Source organism: Falco biarmicus, chromosome 9 (assembly GCF_023638135.1).
Source record: "Falco biarmicus isolate bFalBia1 chromosome 9, bFalBia1.pri, whole genome shotgun sequence".
NCBI lineage: Eukaryota > Metazoa > Chordata > Aves > Falconiformes > Falconidae > Falco > Falco biarmicus.
Genome location: NC_079296.1, coordinates 24,889,364 through 24,915,022, shown reverse-complemented (window position 1 = coordinate 24,915,022; position 25,659 = coordinate 24,889,364). Strand labels below are relative to the sequence as shown.

Genomic DNA, 25,659 nt, shown 5'->3' with positions numbered 1-25,659 from the left:
CTGTACAAAATAATGCTTTTACATAGATTTCACAGTAATGAAATGACCAGAGCAGAAAAAGGAGAGGCCTTTGTGAAGCCAGGTTGTCTTAGCTCCAGATGGCCCTCATTTAATGGCAACTGAACTGTGTCTTGGGTGGTGTTTGCAAGGATGTGATGTCCTAGTCTCAGGTCAGCAGTAAGATGATGATCCAGATTCTGAGGTCCCTGCTGAGGCTGCTGATGTGGATATTACGTGACACCTGCATAGTTTTCATGCTTCTGCATCTGTGAGGTACAGTTTCTATCAGTGGGCATCAACTTTGCCTGGCCACAATAAGGATTGCCAGCAGGTCATCCGTGGTGTAATGGGGCAAGCGTGCAACGAAGGGAAGTGCTTATCCCAGCTTCTGAGGAGAAGCCGTTTCACATTTCCCCAGGTCTTTGATTATATTCTTGATTCTGCCAGCAACCGTTGGGAAATCCATATCATATTTCTCTGCTTATCTCTGCTTTCTTCGCTTTGTAATGCTATAGAGTGCATCAGTCACAGTGGAGTCCTGATACCATTTGGCACCTACTTCTAGGAGTAATTCTCCTACATATCCCCACAGAATAACATTTAAAACATAAAGCACTGCTACATTACAACAAATTATGAACTTTTGATCTCAGCGAGGATGACTGAGGCTCTTCCCTTCATTTGTACTGGCAGTTCAGTGCATGAACTTTTCTAATCCATTTAGTTTGAGATAAACCTTGCCTTGTACTAGCCATCTAACAGTTGAGTTTGTCTTACTGTTGTTCTGGTCTCCCTTTACATTGAAAGGAGGAAGACACCCTAAGAAAGCAATACAACTTCACCTATTTTAGGGTGAATAAGTCATCCTCTGAAGTTAACAGTCTCTGTCTGTAGTTAGAAAATGAGCACAGGCTTGGGAGCTGGATCTAAATACCTAGTTTGTAGGTAGCTAAATTTAAGATGAGATAAATGACCATGATATAGGGAAGATGGAGTCTTACAGCTTTGGAAAGTACAGTTATTTTAATATCACAGTGGGAGGCACCAATCTTTGTTGCTTTTGTGCCTCCTCATTTTGTGGGCTATTCTGCGACAGAATATAAAGCGATGCTTAGTAACCAGTACACCTGCAGCCTGCTTGCTTTGATCAGGATCTCAGGTTCTCTAAAAGCAGATCATACTTTGCCATAGGCTTTTATAGTTCAAGATTTTGCTTGCCATGGAGTGTTAGGATCTGTCAATTTGGTTTGTGTTTATCCCTACTTTAGAGGACAGATTTTTGCCATCCTTTGGCAGAAACAAAATGGTGAGACATCTTCAGAGCTGTGTTTAGCCAAATCTGTGTCCCACACTAGTTGAGGTATGCTGCCTCTAAAAGTCCTAGACCAGGGAACATCACACTCTGCTCAAAGTGGTTCTTTGGTTTGATCCAGTAACTCCTACTTCTGCTTTGCCAAGCATCCTTCACTTCCTCTGCCATTCTTTTCCTGCAGAAAACCCATTTCCTGCAACCATTCTGCCCTCCTCCTTTGTGTCTCGAAAGAGGCTTTTGCAAGTTGGGGTGGTATGACAGATTATTTTAGATCTGAAACTGCTTCAGCATTTCCACAGAAATGGTGTATCTGGAGGTAAGGGGAGGCCTGGATGCATAAGAGAGAGGAGGCTGGGAAAGGACAGCCCATTTGCTGATGGTGAATGCTATTTAGGCACCCAATGGCACATTGGTCTGGGTAGTCAGGGACTGTGGAGGATATCCAAAGCACCACTGTATTCCTACAGGAGAAATACAAGAGTGATGCAAAAACATGGCTTTCAGGTTAGCCCTCACCATCCCTGTAGGTTAAATATATAAAAACATCTCCGGAGACTGTTCATGCCCATCTGAGTAGTCATCCCTTGATGACTACAGTCCCCTTGCCTTGTGGGATGGTGTGCAAACGAAATGCTGATGAGCAATCAGCCCCTATAACTGTGACTGATATTCACACCTCCTGTGCTTTATTGTCTGTAAATCCAGAGCTGGAATATTCTGTATCCCTTTGTCCAGCCTCTGAGACATCCACAGTTCTCCCAAAGGCTTGCACTGGATAAATAGGAGAGGATACCTTTCCTGTCAGAAAGAAAAAAGAGAAGAATCTGCAAGAAAAAAAAAAAACCCAACCAAGAGGAAGCCAGTGTTCCTAGTTAGCTCCTGTTTCCTTCATTTTGAAGTGCAAATCACAATGACTAAATGCATCATGGCAGCTCATTTTGCATTGCCAGTCTCCACTGTACATTATAAATTGAAATTTATCAACAAATGTCGTCTTCAAGTCTTTTGGATGTTTGGTGATGGGGATTGTTGTTGATCAAAAAAGAAAGGGGGTGGAGGAAGGATGCTGGTATAATAGAAATTGAGGTGAGTATTCCGCTGCTTAGATGACATATAAACTGAAAGCAAAAAACCCACAATTTTTCAAGCAAAATTACTGAAACTGTGATCTGGTTGAACTTCTTTCTCCCAAATGGGATCTCTAGTTTTAGGCACTTTTGAAGCTTTGTGGAACTGAAAGTCCTCTGGAGCTGACAGGTTCCGGTTCCGGAAGTATTGACAGTGTAAACCCTTGTGTATGATGGCAGAAAATGGTTTTATTTAGGTAATTTTAAATACTCTGGGGTTTTGCTGATATGCTTGGATAGTTGTGTTTTTTTTTTTTTTTTCAAGAAAGATCTTCCTCTTAAAGATTAGTTCCTGAGGCATCCATGACAAAAGATGTAATTTGGACTAGAAAGAGTAGTCATAGAATGATCAGAGACATTAATAGGTTGTACAAGGAGTGGCTAAATAAATGGAGTCTTCAGACTGGAAAAAAAATCATCTGTGAGGAATATGACAACAGTCAGTGAAATCACAAATGGCAGCATGGGGCGACATGTTTTTATTCTTGTTAAGTGGACACAGTGGGCTCTGAATTATATTATTAAGTTAAATCAAAAGAGAGCATCTCTTCATGCAACACACAGTTATGGTGTTTATTACCATGTGATAATGAAGTTGCCAAAAGTTTCCCTGTGGGGTTAGACAGATTTATGGAACTAAAAGCCCAGTGATGGCTCTCGCACACAAAGGTATCATCTTCAATTTAGGAAGTCCATGATATTGCTGTAGAAACTACATCGTGAAGCATTACCATATGCTTGTTCAGTTTCTGTTCACTTCCCTAGACTTCCACTGTTGTCCTTAGTTTTCTTTAGTGGGCTGGGGGCAAAGGAAGACAGCTACTTCTGTTGGCAGCTGTAAAATATTCTGGCTTTATATTTATTGCAGTCACTCTAAAATCATGGTTGGGTAGTGTCCTCGTTTAACCCCAGCTGGCAACCAAGCACCATGCAGACACACCCCTCCCGACCCCCCCACCCCCAAGGGATGGGAAGGAGAACTGGAAAGGAGTGTAAAACTCGAGGGTCCAGACAAGAACAATCCAATAGGTAAAGCAAAAGCCATGCACACAAGCAAAGCAAAACAAGGAAGTCATTCACCACCACCCCATCACCAGGCAGGTGCCCAGAGACCTCCAGGAACGCAGGGTTCTACCACATGCAATGGCCACCTGGGAAGACAAATGCCACAATGCCAGATGTCCCTGAACAATGTTCCCACCAGTTTATATACTCAGCATGACATCACATGGTATGGAATACCTCTTTGGCTAGCTGGGACACAGCCAGGGCAGGTGACCCACTCCTAGTATCCCTCCCTTGCCCCTCCAGCTGTCTCGCTGGAAGTACCCAAGAAACTGAAAAGTTCTTGATTTAGTATAAGCACTACCCACCAACAACCAAAACCATCAATGTGCTCTCAGCATTGTTCTCACACCAAATCCAAAACACAACCCTGCACCAGCTACTAAGAAGAAAATTAACTCTGTCCCAGCTGAAACCAGGACAGGTAAAAACAAGCACTTAGTACGGTGTTTATGTTTAGCAAATGTGTTAAGTGAAAGGTTCACAAAATTCTGGCTTTGTCTGGGTTCCTAAGCAACCCTAAGAGAGGAAAGGGTGCTATCTAAATATGAAAAAGGCTTTGGGAGTGGAGTTTGTTCAGCCACTGACAGCCATCCTCACCAGAAGCCAGGAGCTAGTCTAAAATCTTCAACAAGGAAGAAAAGGAATAATCTCAAAGAGTTCAGAGGCAGGGCCAGGGTGTGCTAAATGACTGATACCCTTTCAAGAAGGAGCAGCCCTCTACCCTACCAGGGGGTTAGTGGGACCAGTTTCCCACATGGTGCTGTAATTGTTGTGTGGTTGGCCTGGTTCCTGATTTAGGACTCTGTGCTCCAGTAAGAACCTATTTAGCCATTTGGTGCAAAGCAATGTGGTGGCGTTAGTGCTGAGCCACCTTTTGCCTGAGTCCTGAACCACTTATGAACCCAATGGGTAGCTGGCCAAAGGGGTTTACAGCTGAGGTTGCAGGGGGTGGTGAAGCTGGACTCTGACTCAGGAGAGGTCCCTTCTCAGTGTTTCATAGCTTCAGAAGGGTCTTTATCTCAAGGAGGTTAGTTTTTGGGTGTGGTGGTTTGAGCCCGGCTGAATGCCAGGTGCCAACCAAAACTGCTCTATCACTCCCCTCCTTAACCAGGTGGGAGAGAAAATATAAGGAAAAGCTCATGGGTCAAGATAAGGACAGGGAGGTCACTTGCCAATTACAGTCACGGGCAAAACAGACTTGACTTTGGGAAATTATTTTAATTTATTACCATTCAAATCAGAAGAATACCTTCCCCCCACCCCTCCCTTCTTCCTGGGCTTAACTTAATTTCTGATTTCTCTACCTCCTCCTCCCCCGGAGTGGCTCAGGGGGACAGGGAATGGGGGTTACAGTCAGATTATCACGTTTTCTCTGGTGCCTCTTCCTCCTCAGGGGGAGGCCTCTCACACTCTTCCCCTGCCCCACATTGGGGTTCTTCCCATGGGAGACAGTTCTCTCCTAACTTCTCCAGTGTGAGTCCTTCCCATGGGCTGCAATTCTTTGTGCCCTGCCCCGGTGTGGGTCCCCCCGCGGGCACAACCCCTCAGGCCGAGCCGGCTCCAGCCCGGCCCCCCCGCAGGGTCACAGGCCCGGCCAGGAGCTGCTCTGGGGGGATCTGCTCCACCGTGGGCCTCCCTGGGCTGCGGGTGGGGATCTGCTCCACCATGGACCTCCCTGGGCTGCGGGTGGGGATCTGCTCCACCACAGACCTCCATGGGCTGAGGGCACAGCCTGCCCCACCATGGGCTTCACCACGGCTGCTGGAGAATCCCTGCTCTGGTGCCTGGAGCCCCTCCGGCCTCCTGCACTGACCTGGGGGGCTGCAGAGCTGTTCTCTCACATAGTTTCACTCCTCTCTTCCACTGGCCCAGCTTTTGTTTTGTTGTTGTTTTCTGTCCTAATGTGCTATCGCAGAGGTGCTATCGCTGTTGCTGATGGACTTGGCCTTGGCCAGTGATGGGTCTGTCTTGGAGCCGTCTGTCACTGGCTCCATTGAACACAGGTGAAGCTTCTGTCATCTTCTCACAGAAGCCACCCCTGTAGCCCCCCTGCTACCAAAACCTTGCCATACAAACCCAATACGGGAGGAAGGGGAAGGGAGGGATGGAAACAAATTGTTTCACAAGCAATGAAAGTTTGGCAGCCTGACCTTGTGTTGTGCAGTTGGGTTCTTTGTAGCGTGTTAATATGTGATCTGTGTTTGAATGTTTTCCTGCAGCTGGATGTTCAGAAAGATGTGCCTGCTTTCATGTCTCATGGGATTTGGTTTCGTGCTGCAGCTTTTCTCTGAGTGCTAATAAGTTTGCTCTCCTTTCGCTGGCTTCTGATTTTCATGGAACTTGTAGAAACTTTGTTCCTCTCGGGTTTTTGTTTCTCTGTCAAACTGGGAGAAAATTGGCCCATGTGTAAAAACAAGAAGTTGTTTAGGATGTATGGAGAGACAGGCAGACTGCAGGCAGACAGTTTGCAGGCACATCAGAAGAGAAGCAAATGGGCTGTATGTGTTCCTGTTGTTCTCTGAAGTGCACAGAGAATCAGGATATTCTCCTGCTTATTTAGGTGGAGCTGTGCTCCACACAATTCTCAAAGTGGGTGTGTGTGCATGTAGAGGGACTCTGATCTGGAGATGAATGCATAAGCTTTAGTATCTTAGTAAAATGACTGAGAATCTAAAATCAAAATAAAACCTGCTCCTTCTCTACACACAGTCGGGACAAGTCACCGGCGCAGAGGAGAAGTCCCCCAACAGGAGAGTCAGTGGCACATGTACACTCCAGGAGGTTGACTTGTCCCTCCTGGCCATCCAATGCCAGCATTTGCAGCTCTTTTTCTTCTGACAGACTGATGCATATTTTATAGCCTATTTCCATAGCGGAGTAGTTGAGACTGAAAACAAACAAAACCTCCTTTCTCTGCCTGACAGAGCTCTGAGGTAGAAACCATCCTAGAGGAGGACTCCTCTAAAAGCTATTCACACGGCATTCTCTACTTCTCCACACCTCTGCTTCATACCCCTGGGATGAGCAAGTTTTAGTACAATATTAAAGTCTACTGGCTCAGGTCTGTTTGTTGGATTCACAGGGAAGGTCAGGCTCAGATCTACAGGAACAAGATAGATTTTGTTAGCTCTTGGTGTACTGAGTTATGACCAGGTTTGGTAAAGAGAAGCTTCTCTGCCTGGGTGTGCCCCCTTGAGCCCTGCTCTGCCAGACTTGCAGGCTTGTCCCCCCCTCCCAGTGGTACAGCACTTGGGGCAGTGGTTAAAACAGCTCATCAGGAGAGGGCAGTGGACTGAAGCAGGTGATTTTCTTTCCCAGCTGTTTATAATGGAATACAGTTATGGAAGAATTAGCAGTATCCCGATAAAGGAATTACATTACATCATAAACCTTGCTTTTCCAAAGGGAATACGCAGAATTTGGTGCCTCAGCCTCTTCAGGGAAAGCCCATACTTATCTGGTTATATGAATATGACACTGCATTGCACTGGATTGAGTCTTTCTTCATATTAACCAAGACTAGCAAAGAGATTCTTCCTTATGGGTAGTAGGAATTGCTAGTTATAAAACCTAAAAAGCTGAATTGGAGTATACAAAAGTCCATTCAAGACTGCACTATCCCTTAAGTTTTATTGCTTTCCACTGTGCAGTCTTTCTTGAGGTGCTGCCAGCAGCTTGGTTTGCAGGATGGAAAGCAGGATAGAGGGGGCAATGAAATGAGGTAAGATCAATGTATAAGGACACGTGGGACAAAAATGCATGGTCTGAGCTTTTACAGTGTTTGTCAATATAGCCAGAGTCCATTCCACATTGTAAGTTTCTGTGCTACCAGCAATGTAATGATGTGCAACAATTTGTTTTACGAAAGCATTGCTAATAACACTTGTATATATACACGGGCGTATGAGTATGTGTGGTTAGAAGTGATATGCAAATATCAACTTGAGGCTGAAGGCAATAACAGTCGTCCAAGATGATGAGACTCCAATAATGGTTTTGATAGAGCAACCCAGAGGGGAATCAGCTAGGCAGGATCAGTTTGCCATCAAAGGCCCAACTAAAGTTAAAGCAGGCATTTGGGGTGTGACTCATGGAAAGGGTCTTTTGTATCACTGAGTCTTTTGTCATTTTGATATAGCTACAACTATTCTTCCCTGCCACTTCTTTAATAATGTGCTTTGAAGTGGTTCCTATTCTGACCAGACTAATGGGACAAAACATGGTATCCAGTCTGCTTGCAGTGTCAAGCAACTGTAAGGACACGTGGGCTAGTTAATTTGCAGTTAAAGTCTTTCACTGCAAAGATAAGTAATTACTAAAGGAGGAGGGTTCAAATTAGGACTAAAGGCTGAGCCAGAACTGTTTTGTTCCATCTGCAGGTCTTTTCAAATGTTCAGGTGTGTGTTGCTAAAATTAGCTAGCTAAAGTTGTGATGTGGGTTTTGGTTTTCAATTTGGTTTTTTGTGTTGTTTGTTTGGTTTTTTGGTAAATACTTGTTTTCAAATTTGGTAGTTTGGTGGTAGGAGTTTAGCAGGTTTGAGTATCAGGCCATACACTAGATGATTATAGAAGCTGAAATGGCTAATTGTAGATGCCTGCTTTTGAAAAAACGAACCATTACCTATGCAAGCTTTCAGTTTCTTCATCTCTAGAATAGAGATAATATTTCCCAGTATGGCCCTTGGGACTTTGTTGGTTTGAATGGATTAACAGGAGAGAAAAGCTTCAGAGTCTTTGGATGGGAAAGTGCTGTGGAAATGCAGTGTATTATTGTGATATCCTTTGAGATGTTTCTGTAAAGCCAGTGGTGACTGTCATGATAATAAAGGAAGCCTTGGAGAGGCTAACGAAATAATGATCCTACTTCCTTTCTAGCTGTTCTTTGAAAGGGCAAATGCAATGAGTGATAATGGTTTAATGAGAAAGAGTCATTAGGGCACCCAGCCTGCATCTTTAGAAGTGCAAAGCATTTTGGGAGATCTGAAAATGACTCTGAGAACAAAACCAAAGTAGCTCTGTTAGAATATTAAACTGTTATTTGTATTCTCTTTGAATGCTGATTGAAACCAGTGATCTCTTTCCCTGTCTGGTGGCTGGTACATGTGTAGTCACAAATGCAGCTTGTTCTGAGCTTCACTGCTGTTGGAAGGGTAAGATCAAGGAAGTACCTCAGTGCTTGCCCTCTGTGTGTTACCCTCCGCTTAGAGCTTAGCGTTACTTGAGGATTCCTGACCTGTTGAATTTGCATGTACAGGCAGCCTCGTGTAGTGGAATTAATTGGCCTGAATTATTCAGTTTTATTAGTCGAGCTGCTTTGGTTTCAAGTTTGGCTGGAGGGGGCAAGCTGTTAGGTTTTTTGGTGTGCTATTGAAACTTAGCGAGACAAGAGCTTCAAATTCTTTGGATGGGGCAGTGCTATGGAAATGCAGTACATTATTGTAATATCCTTTGGGATGTCTTTAAAGTCCAGTGAGTATCAATACTATGCATTAGTACCAAAGAGTATTAAGTGTAAATAGGGCTAGTACTAGGTCTATCTTAGTATTAAAGAGCTAAACCAGAAAACAAGGAAGCTGTTTAAGACTTGAAGCACCCCGACTGCTGAGTGTTCAAAGGAGGAAGGTTGTTTCAACTCATTTAAAGAAAGAACCAGTTTGCAAAACATTTAAGAATTGTGCTTGAAACATGCACAGAAGCAAACGTGTTGGAGCCACATGAGTGATAAAACAGGCTTTTGACTTTATGGGCCCTCTGACTTGGGAGACTGAAACCAGCTGTCTCATTTTGTGGCATGGCCCTTTTGGAGTCGTTCTGGACTCTGCTAGCAGCAAGGGAACCGGGGGGGCTGGGTGCGGAGTCTGGCATCATGTGGTTTCAGCTGCTGGTCACAGTGGCACTGCTGACTATGGTGCCAGAATATGTGCAATTCAATGGTGAATTGAACCATTTCTCTGTCAGACAGAAAAGGAATGAAGGATTGGTCTCAGGCAGAGCCATAAAACTGCAGATGTTGGAGGCATGCTGAACTTGGAAAATCAGAAAATTACTGAAGCTAGTTACTGAGAAAGGCACTGAATTGCTACATGTTCTCTAATCACCTGTTTAGTAAAGGCGTGGTTAGAGAGGGTGGCAGGGGCCATGAATTCTCATCTTAATCAAATGGTAGGTATGTCTAGGTAGGTTTTTTGTGAGGGTGTTTCCATGCCTACCTGATAAGGATTGTGTTTGGTCTCTCCATATGATAGAAGCTGTGTAGGCTCAGGAGCCAGGCGCTCCCCACTGTTTGGATGGAGTGGGTGGACTTCTTGTGTAGGTTGTGACACCGCTCCTAAAGCAAGCTGGTGCTGACTACTCTTCAGGTGTGTGGTCTTGTACTAGGTAGCTGTTGATTTGTTCTGGTAGGAAAATCTTGTTTATTAGGAAAAGCTGAGTACAAAACCAGCAGAGAAACAAGCAGGGCAAAGTAAGGTTTCAAACATGCCCAGAAATGAGGAGGAGGAAGCTACAGAAAACCCTCTGTGACGAAGCAGCCCTTTTTCCCAGTCACGAATGGGTAATGCCACCCCCAGATCATCTGCTTCTCCGGGTGGGATTTGCTAGTGTAGGGGCCTGAATCTGTCTCTAACTCAGAAAAATTAAATGCCTGGCACGAAGTAGGATGGGGGTGACTGAGGACTCAAGATGCCAGTTCAGGCACTTTTTTATCTATACTTGAGTTCAGCTGTTACAATTTTGAGCCACATTTGGATCCCCATCTCCAAGTCAAAAATCAGCCTACCTAAATAAAACTGTTGTTGATGGGTTTAATTTGGATTCTTCTTTTGGATTTGTCTGAAAAGAGAATTTGTGCTAAAGGTGCTGCTGAGAGATTAGAGTCCTTTTATGTAGGTATCATTTGCAATCCCATAGTGGTACATGAAAACAAAGTCCATTTTCACTGGTGCAACCACAGCTCCCCAGGTACATAAGATCAATTGATGCAGAGACAGACCTTGCCCAAAAAGACTAAACTTTTATTCTCTTTTCTGCTGGCCACCCTGAACGAAACACAAAAGCTGTTTTAAGGGTAATAGTGTTCAAGCTGTAACTCTTAACGTCTGTTCACATAGTCATTTCCTTCCCCTGAGCTCTAATAACGATGTAAACTCTCTTTCTCTCCTCTTTTCTCCAGGTCAACAGACTATGGCACTACCTATGAAAAGCTAAATGACAAAGTAGGCCTGAAGACTGTGCTGAGCTACCTTTATGTCAGTCCCACTAACAAGAGGAAGGTAAGGGAGAGCCGTTGAGCTGATAGCTATAGAAACAAAATTACAACATCCTGTTCATTCTGAGAGGAATTATGATCCTGAAGTGAAATCTTTTGGTAATTCACAAGAGCTTAAATTTGCCATCCAACTTGCATTAGTGCAATTCCATGGAATCCAGTAGAACTATGCCTGTTTTACTTGTGATGGGGATGTAGCGCTTAATCTCCTGCTGAATATGTTAGAGAAATAAAAGGGTTGCTTTTATTTCCTTCCGACTGTTACAACTTTAAAGAAGCTGAACTCACGCAAATGTTGCTGGGACTCTTGCTTACACTGGCTTTGGTTAATACATCTCTCCCTGCCTTCTCTGTCTCATTATTAGAAATACTGAGTAAAAGGCATTTATTTCTACATTTGGCTTTTTTGCCCTTTTATGCTTTCCCTAGTTAGAAGTTGGAGGTAAAGATGTAAATGACATTTTCATTGGTTACATCATGTAAGGGGGCTGAAAGCAGAATGTGGGTGGGAGACCTCAGATTTGATTTGAATGTGTAGGAGAGAAGATGAGGTCATAGCTTTCAAACCCCCTGCTCATGCTTCCCACGTGATGCAATTAAGGCTGCAGCTGGCTCAGAGCACAGCCCAGGAGTTGCTCCTCAGTGCCTTTTTGGTTTAAAATTATACCTGTGTTTATTCAAAGAAGGCAGTAGGACAAAGATGCTTTCATCTACCCACAAAAATCGAGGTGGGTAGGATGCAGCATGTAGCTAATTGCTGGCAGTGGAGTTGTGTTTGGATGGGGTGCAACCCAGCTGGCTTGATCGCTTCCAAACTGCCAGTCTCCTGTCCCCATCGATAGGTTTCCAAACTAGTATTTTGCTACTTGTACTGTTCTTATTACTACTATTGTGTTTACCGTTACTGGTCAGTCTACAGAGGTTTTAGGATTGATATTTATTTCAGTGTATGCAGCCTTAAGGCAGTCATAACTCTGATAACTTAGCAGCAACAATATGTGTGTGTTTAGTTGTATAGAGAAGAGGAAGAATGCAGTGGGCAGGGGTCTGCTATATTTTTTTTCTGATGCAGAAGCTGAATTGTGTGACAACTACCTTGACTTCTTTTTGCTGAGCAAAATGGAATTAAGATGTTTCATAATGAGCTCTCCTAGCCTTCACACCCCTCCCGTGTTCAATATGGTGGGCACTTACGAGTTAATTCTTACTTGTTCTGTTTCCAAAGCAACTCTGCCCACCAAAAATCAGAGGCAATATGCTCAGTTACAATTCCTGCGTCACTGGTGTAAAGTCTCCCTCACAATTGGAGTACTAGGATATGTGAATATCTTCTAGCAATTTCTCAAGCTATCGAGCTTTACAGATTAGCAGTCTTTTCTCTCTATATATATTTTTATATTTATTAATAACACCTACATTTCATCATAAAGTGGCATGCAGACCTATCTTTACCTGCTGTTTTCTTATTTCAGATGACAAGTTTTGAATATTTGGTTTTTTAGTCTTATGCCTTAAGGAAATAATTTCTGGACCTATCTGTTTGTGTTCCCTCTTCCCTTCTGGAAAATCTTTTGACATGGAGAAACAAGCTGTAAGGAAAACCCATAGGAAACCAGCTTCAGTGCTGGCTGCTGTGGGAGCAATTTGTTTCTATTCTTTCTACTTCTACTAAGTATATGGGCACAGTTACTGCGTATGGTTAAACAGCTGGCTTGTCTGAAGCAGAGCTGACTCTGCTTTGTTGACCATCAAAGCAATTCCAAACGTCCGTGCAGCATTTCAAAAATGCTTGAAGAAGGTGTCACTGAATTGGAGCATCTGGGATCTGTCAAATTCAATTTCAGGTTTATTGTCCACCCACCTTACAGATTCATGAGTTTGTGCACAGCAAAAAAATGCACTTGGATTGCAATCTTGTTCAAGTCTGTCTGGGTGAGTATTGTTACAGTGGCTTGCAGAATAAGCGGCATGTTTTTGCTCAGCTCCTGAGGACAGCGACCAGTAATGAACAACAAAGCAGTAGGTAAATGAATTGGACTCCAGTAGACAAAGTCCAGATCCCTTGTGTTTCACCTCTCACAGTGCTGGCTAGTTGAATGCAATGCAGTGATGTCTTGTGTACTTCAAAAATAGGTCTTTGTCTGAGGCAATAAACAGGGAGGAGGGTACCAAAAGTAACACATGTGCATAGGGCCTGTGCACACACTGAATCATGCAGACCCTCTCCAGGCGAGATAGTTTCTCCTGAGGCTCCCAGGTACTGGTTGGTCTCTGCATGCCTCACAGCTCCTGTTGATTTTTTGATGGGTTTGCACACTGTTGCTAGCCCTGTCTGCTCATTAGTGCTCGGAGGATTAGCAGTTACTTGGAGGAGGAGAAAAGCTTTCCATACATTTATTCCTAATTGATTTACTAGTGAGAAGGATAATTACCTCTCAGCTACCCTGCAGAACTACAGTGGGAATTACCTGTCAGATTTCTTTGAAGACCCAAAATGCCTCTCTTCAGCTGTTAAATAGGAATTACGTATTCAGCCAAATACCAGTTATATAAACATAATTTACCTGAATTGTGGCATAGCCCTGGGCTCAATTATGAGGCAAGAGGATTTGAATGGTGGCTTTTTTCTTTCTTCTTTTAAAACAAAAGCTTTTTGTTTGTGATTTCTTTTTTGAAAATTTTTCGTGGGAACACTGTGAGTCTTTTGGCAGCTTCTGCTGTGTTTCTCTGCTCATTGCTGCCAGGTCGTGGTGGGACACTGATTTCTTAATACAAACATCTCTGCTTTACTGTGATATGGGGGTTCAGACGTGGACAGGGTTGAAATGCAGAGGCAGAGCAGCTGGGTGAGACATGGCTACAAACCATGGTCTGGGAGCCTGTGTCGTTCCCCATATCTCTTGGTCTTAAGAAAGCCACACCTGATGCACACCTTACTCTCCTAAACTATGGCACTCCAACACACTTTTTTTACAAAGTTGATTCCTTTCTGTAAGAAAAATTGAGCTTAATTTAGGTTTTGTCAGATTCTTGAACATGTGCTACACATAGAGGTCAGACTTGATGACCTAGTGGCTCTTTAGGCCTATAAATATTTAATTCCCTTTGGGTTTTATTCTCCCAACAAAGTTAAATTAACTTTATTGCTCCCAACAAAGTTAATGTCTGAGCATCAACTATATAAAATTGATGGCAAAAGCAAGTCCCCAATTAGCTTCACATATTGTTGGCTTTCTTCTTTTAAGCTAGAGTCTTGTTCCAGTTTGGGTTATATTTTCAGGCGCTTTTTATTAATTTCTTTTTCTCCTTAGGCTTCCTTCTAAGCTGCTCCCGTGTGTATCTTCCACCCCTAACTGGAGAGCTCAGCAGGGTGTTGAATATTACCCCTATCTGTATTTGGTGTCCTGCCAAGCATTGCAAAGTCTTTCCTGACACAGCACACTGGAAAATGCTGGAGCAGCCTAAAAGCAGTAGGTCCCTCAGTCCTGTCCTTCATTCCCCAGTGAAACGGATCAGTCACCAGCATTTATCAGTGGGCAAAGTCTCTGTGGCGAGATCATGCCTTTGTGCCTGAAGAGGAAAGAGGCAGCTGAGAAGGGGAAGAGGTGAAGAAACACAGTCCCTATGGTTATCATGGTGATAAATCCAGGACAGCCTTGGCTCTCCCTGGGCACCTCTTAGGTTTGCTGGTGTTTGGCACTTAGATGCCAGATTTAGTCTATGGGTATTCCTTGGGTTTACATGTTGCCACTGGGAGATATCAACCCTCTGTGTGCACAGAGCTGACTGAGGCAGAGCTGCATAGCCAAGGCTGAGCTGAGGTGGCTTTGGCTGTGTCCCCACACAGTGCTGGGCAGAAGCAGGATTGGGTCCCAGAGTGCCTGCCCCCAGCTGCTGAGCCAACCTGCTGATGGCTGGCTTTGGAGCTGGGATAGGGGATCTTTGTTTCCTAGAAATCACAAGAAAGTATTTGGAAAACACACTTGGCCATTGTGTAATTTGAGGTGTGCAGTTATAATTAAATCAATGTAGCAACATGGAGATACCAAAGGAATGTGCAGAGAATACTCTTCTCAGTTGTGATTCCTCTTGCCTCTCAAGTATCATTGCCAGTTCTCACGGCCAGCTTGGTGATCTGAGAGCACCCATCATCTGAAATGAGACCACCCTGGAGTGCCAACATAAGGAAACAGTCAGGCAGGCTGCAGCCCATTGCGAATCCATAGCCTCTGGCTGCACCGGAGCCGAAATGCTTTCTGCCGTGAACCAGGACTACTTCATCTTTCTGTGGAGCAGTTGTACTGCTAATTCCTGTCTCCTAAGAACTAACAAGCTCAAGGTTTCACAACACTTTGTAACTGTGTGTATAGCCTCTGCTACTGGGACCTGAAACTGCCAGGTTTGTATCTGCTCTCCTGCAGATGCTTGGGCTGTTTCTTTCACTTGCACACTAGGGACTTGTATTTGGATCACAAAAATCTGCACTGTGTTCTTATTAACACTATGAAATTCCAGGTAATCATTAGACCTAGCAGTCAGGCAACTCTGAAGTCCTGGGGGCTATGGCTTTCTGAAGAGTTACTGTTTTGAGCCGTGGTGTCTGCAGTTTTGACACTTTTACGACCATGAAGATGCTCTAATAGGTAGAGTGTATTCCAGGGCATATCTTCCCCTTCAGTGCATCTGCCCACCATTTGTCTGCCTGAGAGACCACATGAAAACCATCTGCTTTGCCTGATTGACACATAGGTTGCAGCAAGCACGATAATTCTGTGGTGAACTTCAGAAAGGAGAAACGTTTATATTTGTTTAGCAGCACCCCTTCCTTACAGATGAATGGGATTTAAGGACAGATGGTTCAGTGCTCTGAAAAGCTGAGTTGCAAAATGCAAAGCTTTGGCTTTTCTACCTTATAGCCTCTTGTCTGTCTTTAGGGATATGACAAAAGTCTGCTTGCTCTCTGCTGGGCAGAGATCTCAGTTCCCTGCTGACCTTTAATTTAATGCTATGTTTTGGGCATTAGTTACATTTTACTAGAGGCAGATTTTCACAGCAGTCTGGGAATTAGAATTGTTTATTTCTTCCAAAGCGCTAAGGGAAAAAAGTCTCTTTTATTTTAATACGAACATTTCTCTTGACTTTTTAAATTCCCATATTCTTTCTATCTTTTTTTCTTTTTTGTTGTTGAAAACTTTCTGTTAGAAAATTGGATAATTTCCACAAAAAAATCAGCCTATGATTCTTTGCCCGCCTGCCTGCATTTCAAAGTGGCACTGTTTGGAGCTGAAGTGCTGCAAGTCCCTAATTTCTAGCATGTGTTGTTCTGCTGGTTAAGATCCCCTATCCCGAGAACATTTGCTTTCTTCTTGGTTGTCAATAACAGGATTAATTTTAGAATTGATGCCTCACAGAGGGATGCAAAGTCCTTCCAAAGGATGCAGAAAGAGGATGAGAATGACAGTCCCATACATCTGAAGCACTGCTCCTTTCAGGCACTAAGATGCCATTTTGAATCTCAAGGAATTGTTGTTGAACCATAGATTTCATGTATTACTTTTTTCATTAAATGTTCTGTCAAGAATGCATATTCTTGGTGAAGGTGTTGCTTAGTTGAAAACCCAGTTTTCACTATCAAACTTTTATCTCTATGCTTTGAATTCCTGTGAAGGTTGAGAGGATGGAGTCAAAAAGTATTTAAAAGGAAAAGAAGAGAGGGAAAAGGTAGAGAATGACAACGAACTCAAACCAAAAAGCACTTGCTTGTATATAGCATTGCTCTGATGAGATATTGACAAATGGGAGGTCCTGATTGCATTGAAGAATTTGCTTTGCAGTTCAATTGGATGCAGTCATCTTTAGCTTTTCTCCTGTGCTGTTACGATTGTTGAAGGTGATAACTTGAAGAATTAAAAGGTCTGTAGTCTTTTATGCTGACTGTCTGCACAGAAATATCACCCAGGTGCAGTGATTGAAATGAAAATTCACCCCCCCATATCCCAACTGAAGCATTAGAGATTTTATTTATAGACAGACCATCTAGCTAAGCAATTTGACCAGTAGTTGCAAACAGCATAAAGCAGAAATAAAGTTACAGTGCTCAATTAAAGAGCTTTGAGAAAATTGTTCTGCAGACTAGTTTCCCAGCTGTTAGTGGAGGGGCAGTCCAAATCACAGAAGCTATAAAAGCCAAAGGCATGCCGCACCTCTCATACCTAGTCACGCCTCCGAACTTGGCCCGTCAGAATGAGAAATGTTCAGAGGTATTTGGAGTCAGAAGCTCTGAAACTAAATCTAATTAGATTTGTTTGTTTCTGTGCAGCAACTGTTTATGAGCTGGCAGAAAGCATGCTGTGTTGCAGTTCAGGTTAATGAAGGGATAAGTTAATTGTGACTGTATTATTGAAATTGAAGAGGAGTGCATCTACCTGACTGGAAACAAGCTAGCACATTGGGAGTGACAGCTTCTCTTACAGAAGCTGGACATCCTAAATGAGCGCAAGTTGCTTTGACCTCCCTTTTATTTCTTCTCACTCGCTTGCAGAGTAACTGAGAGCAAACTCTATCCTGACTTCATGTATCTCCAAAGGGAATTCCTCAGCTGTTTTTGGAGCCTCAGGGCAGAACCACAGTCCAAATGGATTTTGTTTTTCTTTTATTTCTTAGTTCATTTGTTCCCAAAGGGAATTCCTCAGCATTTTGTTTTGTCCTTACTCAGCAAATGTGTGATAGGCTGAGGCGGCAGAGGTTCCAGCATGCACCTGATGCTTGCTAGCCCAGCCCAAACCGAGCTGCCATCCTTTGCTACAGCTCCCATTAGTCATCTGCTGCTTTTTCCTAAGATTGCATCCTGAGCTATTGGTGAGAAAATGAGCTCTGGAGTATCCTAAAGCCATCTGGCAGATGGAAGGTTTCTTTGGACCCTTTTTCCATGTTCTGCTGACACTGTGAAAAACAGCATGTGCTGCAAAGTGGCACTTGATGATGTGATCTCAGCAAACATATTTATAACACAAAGGCAACAGGGCTGAGTTAGAGCCACAGGGCACGAATGATAGAACTAGTTGTTTCTACTGTCTTTTATCCCTAATCTTTCCCTTCAGCACAGTGAAATACAGTTACTAAATAGTTCTTGGTTTTGCAGCTTCCTTTAACAGGACTGAAATTTCCTGAGCTGCAAATACAGCTGTAACCGTTTCTTTGTGCACCTGTTCCTGGGACCTGTTGAGTGGTATATGAAGTTCCTGTGCCTCTCAGCACTCTAAAAACCATGCCACCCAGTCCAGAGCCTATGTGGTTAGAACTTGCCTACTGCTGTACAGGAAAGGCTGTAGCTCTGAAACACAGCGTCTGGGTTAGCTGAGCTCAGATTTGTCTGCTCTGGTTGTACCAGTGGCTTGTACAAATGTGACTGCAGCCTGGTTAACAAGGCGCTGTATTCTGTCTTGTAAATACACTTCAGGGACAGTCACTGTCAGTCTCCAGAACTGACAGTTCAAATACAGGAATACAATGTGAATGAAGTTGTAATATTTTTCTTTACATACAGATGAATCAAAGATGATGTCCTCAAGGTCACCCACAACATCCATGGTAGAGTCAGAAAATATGTGACATGACACCTGAGAAAGAAGAGAATTTATGTAAATCTTTGCAGAACCATGACCTGAAACTGTGTGAAAGAAATCTCTTGAGTTACAGATGTATTGTAATACTTGGAGAAGAGGACTTCAGAAACTTCTCCTTTTGAAGGGATTTTTATTGTCTCTTTTAAATTCAGAAAAGTCACGTTTTCAGAGTAGATTTCTCTGACCTTTCCTATGGAAAAAAAATACAGTTTCTTGATGCTAGATGACTAATTTTATTAGTGTTTTAAACGTGGTTCAAGATCAATGAATGGAAGATGTTGAGATGTAAAGGCAAAATATGAATGTTATTAGAATATAAAACATAGAGTCTTTTTCAGTATGCCCAAATAGCCTTTTTTAAAAATTATTATTATTATTACTTTATTTGTGGATTGTGCCTCCTTATGGGTCTTTGTAGTCAAGGGACTCCTGCAATAGAATGCTCTGCCCTGCTGCAGCCTGGGGCTGTGGGGACCTGGCATGTCAGATTCCCGACTGGGACCTTGACTTGTAGGCTCCTGTACTTGCAGGACTTACAATGAACTGCTGTCTGTTTGCTTGCATGTTTTAATTTTACGACTTCTGACTTGACATAAATCATAGAGATAAATGGAAGTCATATAACATCTGTGGTCTGGGATATGACCATTTGTCAGTGCAGAATTGGGACGTAAACTTATGAGAGATCCCAATGGAAGTTTTCCCCTCGCTTAAACAAGGACAACCTGATCATTGTACTCCAGGGAAGGCTGTCCCTTGATATGCATGAACATGAAAACCAGAGGTTCCTGGGGCTTTTTCAGTTAATTCTCTGAAGAAGCAGATGCATTAAAAACTAAATAAACAAAACCCTCAAATCCCACTGAACCTCACCCACGGCTCATCAACTGTCTCTAAAAATAAACCCAATTGAGATAATTAACAAAATGCTCACATATGGCATTATTTAATGGGGGTGGAGGGGAGCAGGTTAGAAAAGAGATGGGTATCTGTTTCTGTTTATACCTATCTTAATGATACTACACTGAAAGCCATCATTTCAGTGTTCATGAGGAGAAAAATGTTCATATATTATGAAACTCCAGGATTTGCATGTGTGTGCCTTTATGCATCTGCATTTCATGTCTTTGTATTACTGTATTCCAAGAGCTTTTACTTAATTTCAGAAACCTATGAAAAATGCATTTAATATACATTTGGTTAGTGCTGAGTTAAGTATTTAAAGCAAATGGAAACCTAATGCAGGATTTAGTTAATAAAAATAGGGACTAAAATTAGGGCTGGCTAAGTTGGCTTTATGAAAAAATGTTTTGTTAGATAAATGTTCTTTTAGCCTTCATAGATATTGGAAGTCTGGCTGATAAAAGTAAGTATGTAGACACAAGATGTATAAGTAAAATAAGAAAAAAGCAGTCAGACACCTGCTACATCATTTATCCACCAAGGACTGAAACTGTGATCCTGAAATCCCTGCTTAGATGTTGCCTAAGGCTTTGGGAAAAAAATGGCCATTTGAATGAAAGCAGGCACAGATTTTAGGAAAAGGCAAACCAGAATCCAAACCCTTGGGACTTATTTACCATGCACACTTCCCTGAGGTTGTTTTGTGTGCAAGAACAGATTTGGTGAACAGTGTTAGTTTGGCACTGTAGGTATCTACCACTTCAAATACAATTCCCAGCCCCATCGTACTAAAAGAACCCTAAAATTTGTTGAGAAGGGTATCATTGCATTTTGTTGTCTACTTGAATAGCTGGGGATTCAAATTTTGAGGTGGAAACATGGGAGAAACACAAGCCAATATGTCAGCTTTGTTTTTATAGAACTTGCAAATAAGATTTGAAGAAAAAAGGACAGTTATCAGGTAAGAGTCAGCTTGGCAGGGTGCCGGTGTTTGTCTATAACAGGGCTGCCTTGTCTGGCTTCCTAAAAGTCAGTCCACCTCCCTGTTGCTCTCTGCCTGCTTCACCTTGTACTGCTAGAGTCAGGGTCCTACGGGACCTTAGGGATGGTACAAGGTTGTAAAGAGAAGAGATGGGGTAAAACTGGAAAGGTCACATCCACATTTAGATGTAGACTTTCCAGAGTTGGCTCTAAGTGTTTAATAAAGCGGTAGTTTGTTCCAATTTAACCAGCAAGCATTAAAGGACAGATCAGGAGTTATAATATCCACTAAAATAAAGCTGCAATTTTGTCACTTAGCATGGCCATTGCTTTTATGAACTGGGTAGAGTGGACCTGTGTGAGCTTTCAGAGCACCCGCCATGGTTACAGGGACAAAGAAGGGCTGTCAGGATGTACAGGACCTTGTAAGGGGCTGCCTTACATAACACCCAGCCTGTCAGCAGGGCAGACACAGCTGTAGATCCTGATGTAGGATGGGTTTATGAGACTTCCTTCCTTTCTCCACCCTCCCTACCTCTCTATGAAACGTGGCCATTGCCTTTACTGCTTCAGTTCCAATAACATATTAATTTATGAAGTATGAAAAATGAGGTAGTTTTGAATTAATGAGAGGGGAATGGTGCTTCAGAGACAGCAGGGTCATCAATCAATAATAACGAGTCAGCATGTCCCGTTATTAAAAAGGAGGAAAAATAATAGAATGGGTGGAGAGCAGCTCGTGGAAAAGGGGCAGGTGGGTCCTTTCGAAGACTGCATAGTGCTCTAACCTTGATCTTTAGCGATGAGAGGTGGTTCACCAGGACACAATTATTTTTCTTTCAGGAAATCCCCCTCCTACCCCCATCCCAACCCCACTAATTTAAGCCAAAATGTCTTTTTATTTCATTCTTTTCCAAAGTGAAGAATAGAGGAATTCAGCATTATTGAGTGAATTCTCATTTTTAATAGAATAGATTAGCAGAGTCTGCAGGGTACACGCTGGCCACTGTCTCAGTTTCTGTCATATGCACATCTGCCTCTTATAGTGTAAGTGCAGTAGCTAGTCAGCTCTGATGTGATCAATTCTGTGTAAAAATCTTTATCCCAAGCAGCACTGTGAATTCTGGAAAACATTGTGTGGCTGTATTAGGAGCAGTGTTTCTTTGGCATGGAGCTTGACTAGGCTAGATCGTAGAGAGACGTTTCAGCACATCTCAGAGTGCTCAAGGCTTCTTTTTCCATTAGTGCAAGTTCATCGCCCTTGAACCTATCCATCCTAAAATGCCTTTTTTCATTGTATACGGGCAGGTGTTGCTGTACTCTGAAGGTAATGAGGGGAATTTTCCAAGTCGTGCACAGATGCAATTAGAGGAAACTCAGTCTGTACTTTTCTTATAAATTGGGGGGCTTGACGTTTAGCCCAGACCTTGTGTCTCTCTGTGAGGAGAGACCAGTGCCTCCTTTTGCAGTGGGCCCCATGATATTTTAAGTCCCTGTTGCAACAAATCAGGTTGTCCTTTTTCTGAGAAAAAAGCTTATCTGACATCTTTTGCTTCCCTTGGAGCCGTTCCACGGCAGACCAATGGGATCCTTAAAAAGGCTGCAAGAAAGCAATAAAACCAATGTAGCAGCTGTGCTCAGAGACATGCGTGGCAATGGAGTGGAGGCGATGAACATAGTGCTCAAGACCTGGAAATGGGTGGAAAGGTGGAGTCAGGCTGGCAATTTTCTGAGTTTTGCCATTTGATTCCTAAAGCAAAGTTTCAGGGTTGTGCTGCGCATAAAACCTTTGTCCACTTTTCCAATTTCCTTTCTTCTTACAGTAGTCCTTCAGGTCACTGCAGTGACCAGGGCTTATGTATGTACATGGAAGGACACGGAAAAGAAAGTATGTGATTTTCCCAAGGCTGTGAGGTATCAGTGACCCTATTGGAACAGGACATAGTGGCTGTGGGTCACGGTCACTCACCTTCTTGGTGTGTAACTGCAGACAAGACTTCTACCATAAACCTGCAAGGACTATATCACTGGGAACTAATTTTGCCAATGTAACAGAAAACATCAAAGCCAGTGAGCTGGTAGCTGTTAATCCTGTTCCTGCATCCTGAACCTTCCCATGTATTAGGATCTCTGGCACCTGAGTTAGCATGTGGAGCTTGCAACCACAGTGAATAGCTTAGACCCGAGTGCTACTGTGCAGAACACTGCAATGCCAGCATGTTTTGTTAACTTTAACCTTTAAATTTTGGGGGCCTCAGCCTTCCATCCAGAAAATGAATAGATATTCTCCTACCTCCTCGGCTTCCTCCAGTAGGAAAAAGTTAGGAGGAATACATTAGGGACAGTGAGGGACATGAGTAATAGTTGCCAGTTAAGTAAATTGAGATACATCGCTAGCATCTGGATGTGAACGTGAATAAAGCTGACTGCTGTCTATGTTCTCTCTGCAATCTGACTAAAAAGCAGAAAAACAAAATGTGTAAGCAGAGGAGAAGCAATGATGCATTTAAAATTTTATTCAGGTTTAATGGCCTCAAGGGAGATACATAATACAATTTTTATTTTTCTAAAGAGTCATGAAACACTCTACTGTCCTCAAATGAAACAGACTGCTGTATGCAGCCTGCAAAAGTTTACCCCCATAAGTAACTATCCATGCACATCCCTTTGTTTTCTGTAATGGGGCAACTACTATGAGTAAACTTATTCCCATGTGTAAAGTGTTCTCCCAAGTGAGACCTATAATCAGAGGAGTGTTTTCATATAAATGGTGTTCTCAGTTCCAGCAGCTGTGGTGCACACAGCCTCTCCTTATTGATAACGTTATTTTCTGTAACTATTTCTGCTTACATGATAAGTTATAATGGTGCAAATTACTTTGTAGTTCTATGGAGAATGGCACAATGCATGGTTGTGCATTTACTCAAATAGCATATAATTACAACAGCGAATGCTGCTTTTCTCTTTCAGTTTGTGATCAGAGCTGTTCTGTGTCACTAGAAAAAGCTGGTGACCACAAAACATGTTAGTTGTTGCAACAGTTAGGAATTTCCTGTGTTGAACTGAGAAAAGTAAAAAGGCATCATGCAGAACTATGCTATGCAGAAATACCAGACTTCAGAGCAAAGCATAATGTAGGTCAGAAGCTTTATGTTTCTCTTCTGCTGATTTGCTGTCTGTTTTTCCTGTGGAAGCACCAGTTATTACCTAAGGTCATCTGCCCGGGTTCCTTCTAATTCTGGTCCAGGCCCAGTCATAGAAGTGCTGGTCAAACTGGGTATATACAAAACCAGCCATATGGTGATGCTTGTAACCCATTTGGCAGTTCATAGAGGGGCACTATGCATGAACATGCTGTGGTATGCCTTTGGCTGAACAGCACACAGTGGCCTCGGGAAAGTGGGATTACTGTGGCAGAGGGCTTTTGCTCTGATGATCTGTGGGGAGCTGGAGAATGTGCAGCTGTAACAGGAACATAATGGGATGGAGTAACCTTGGGTAAACTCTGCCTTGCTGTGACAATGAAAAGGTTTTACAACTAAGCATGTGGCTGTTGCCAATCAGTCACTCTTTGCCAGGTCAAACACATGCTTTTTGGATGGCTTCCATCCCCACTGGCACCTGAAATTTAACAAGCAAATGCCTGCTGTGCCTGGTAATTAAAAGTGAAAAGTACATGTGTCCAGTGCCAAAAAGACAAGAGAAAGCAGGGAGACATGTTGTTCTGACCTGCTTAGCAGTAAAACAAAGATGAGATGTTCTGCTTTGTTGGGTCTAGTACGATGGCTTATTCCACTCCTGTGCATGCAAAGCGGATCCAGCCTGGGATTTGGCATTGTGGGTATGTTAGGACAGCCTTAGAGTGTCTCAGTTCCCGGCTCTGATTTTGCCTAAGCCTTACAGCCATGATATATTTTCATTTCCCACCTGCCAAGGAGTGGCAGAGTGGTTTTCCTTGAGGGGCTCTTGCTCTGTATCCAGTTTAGCTTTGATTTGCTCTTAATCCTAAGGGCATCCTGCAAGGTGCATCTGTGCTCTTGCACAGCTGCTAGAGGTGGTAATTAAATGAAGAGCTCTCTATAGGGGATGGGGGGTGTGTGTGAGCATTGGAATCCTGTGAAGTGTTTTGTTTTGGTGAGTCAATTTATGGCAGGTATGGCTGCAATGCCAAAAGCCTGTTCTAATTTTTACAAATCTGAACAATTAATTGCAATTATTATCTGGATATAACCGGATATGAGAAATAATAGAGGTCAGAAAGATTCACTGGGGTTATTCACTGTAAACAAGTGTGATGGGCTGATATGCATCTCCTTAGAGAAGGCAACATGGTGTTGGTCCTCATTTGATGTGCTTTTGCTAATCTATTTTATCAGAGTTAATCATGTAAGATATCTCTCCTATGGATTTTCAGACAGGAGGATGATAGAAATAATTCTTCTGCCACCAAACTGCTCTATCTCAGTCTCTCCAAAGTCTTTCTGGCATCTCTGCCCTTTTTAATCTTTATGAGAAGCAAATGAAAGAATTACTGAGATGCTGTAATCTGAAATGTGTAGTCTTCCCTGACTGAGCCAACTGTATATGGCACATGTTGTGACTATATATTCCAATTGCATATTTACTGAGTATAATACTAGGATTTCATGTGTGTAGATTATTCAGCCTCATAGGCCAGACTTATGGTCCCTTGAACTACTGTTTCAGAGGTTCTGTTGAGAAAAGTCACACATTGGGTTGGTTATAGCTAAAACTCTTAGCTTTATTTTTGACAGTACCAGGATTCTGCTGAGGGGCTTTTCAAGTTAAGAGTGAACCTGGGGTACTTGATCTTGGTTAGAGGGTGTGCTGTTTGGACAGCAGATTTATGCTTGCATCATTTCTGAATGACAAAATCATCTTGATATCTATGCAGAATATTATTGTGATATGACTTACGAAACTTATGATGAAACTTGCTCTCAATTTTGAAGATGGCCTGTCTAAATATACATTTAAAACCAAGGAGACAGCAGAATAATTACATATTATATTTCAGGAATGGATTTGATATTCATACAAATGAACAAGCATCCCAGTGATGTCCCCTTTTGTGTTGCAATATCACTGGGAGACACTGCTGTCTTAGTTTTTTTAAAAAAATAAATAAATTTCATTTTATAGCTTATTATTCTTTACCTTGTAATGGTCCTCTTTTTTCATCTACCTTCTCCAAAAGACAAAATAATCTACAAAGACATAGGATCTGCGTGTAACCTTGAAGAGCACGATGTTCTCTGATCATTTTCTCTCAATATTGGAAAGATGGGGAACCTGCAGATGGGTTCCCCATGACGTTAGTGTTGGAGATTTATGCTGGCTTCTCAAACCAGCTTA

General features: G+C 42.7%; 1 protein-coding gene across 1 annotated transcript in view; it reads left to right on the top strand.

Moving 5' to 3' along the window:
• The window catches only part of SORCS3 (sortilin related VPS10 domain containing receptor 3), a 304,283-nt gene that overhangs the window by 130,496 nt on the left and 148,128 nt on the right, over positions 1-25,659 (top strand). The window contains exon 3 of the mRNA XM_056352025.1: positions 10,679-10,778. Coding sequence (XP_056208000.1) covers positions 10,679-10,778 — 100 coding nt within the window. The remainder of the gene's footprint in view (positions 1-10,678; positions 10,779-25,659) is intronic.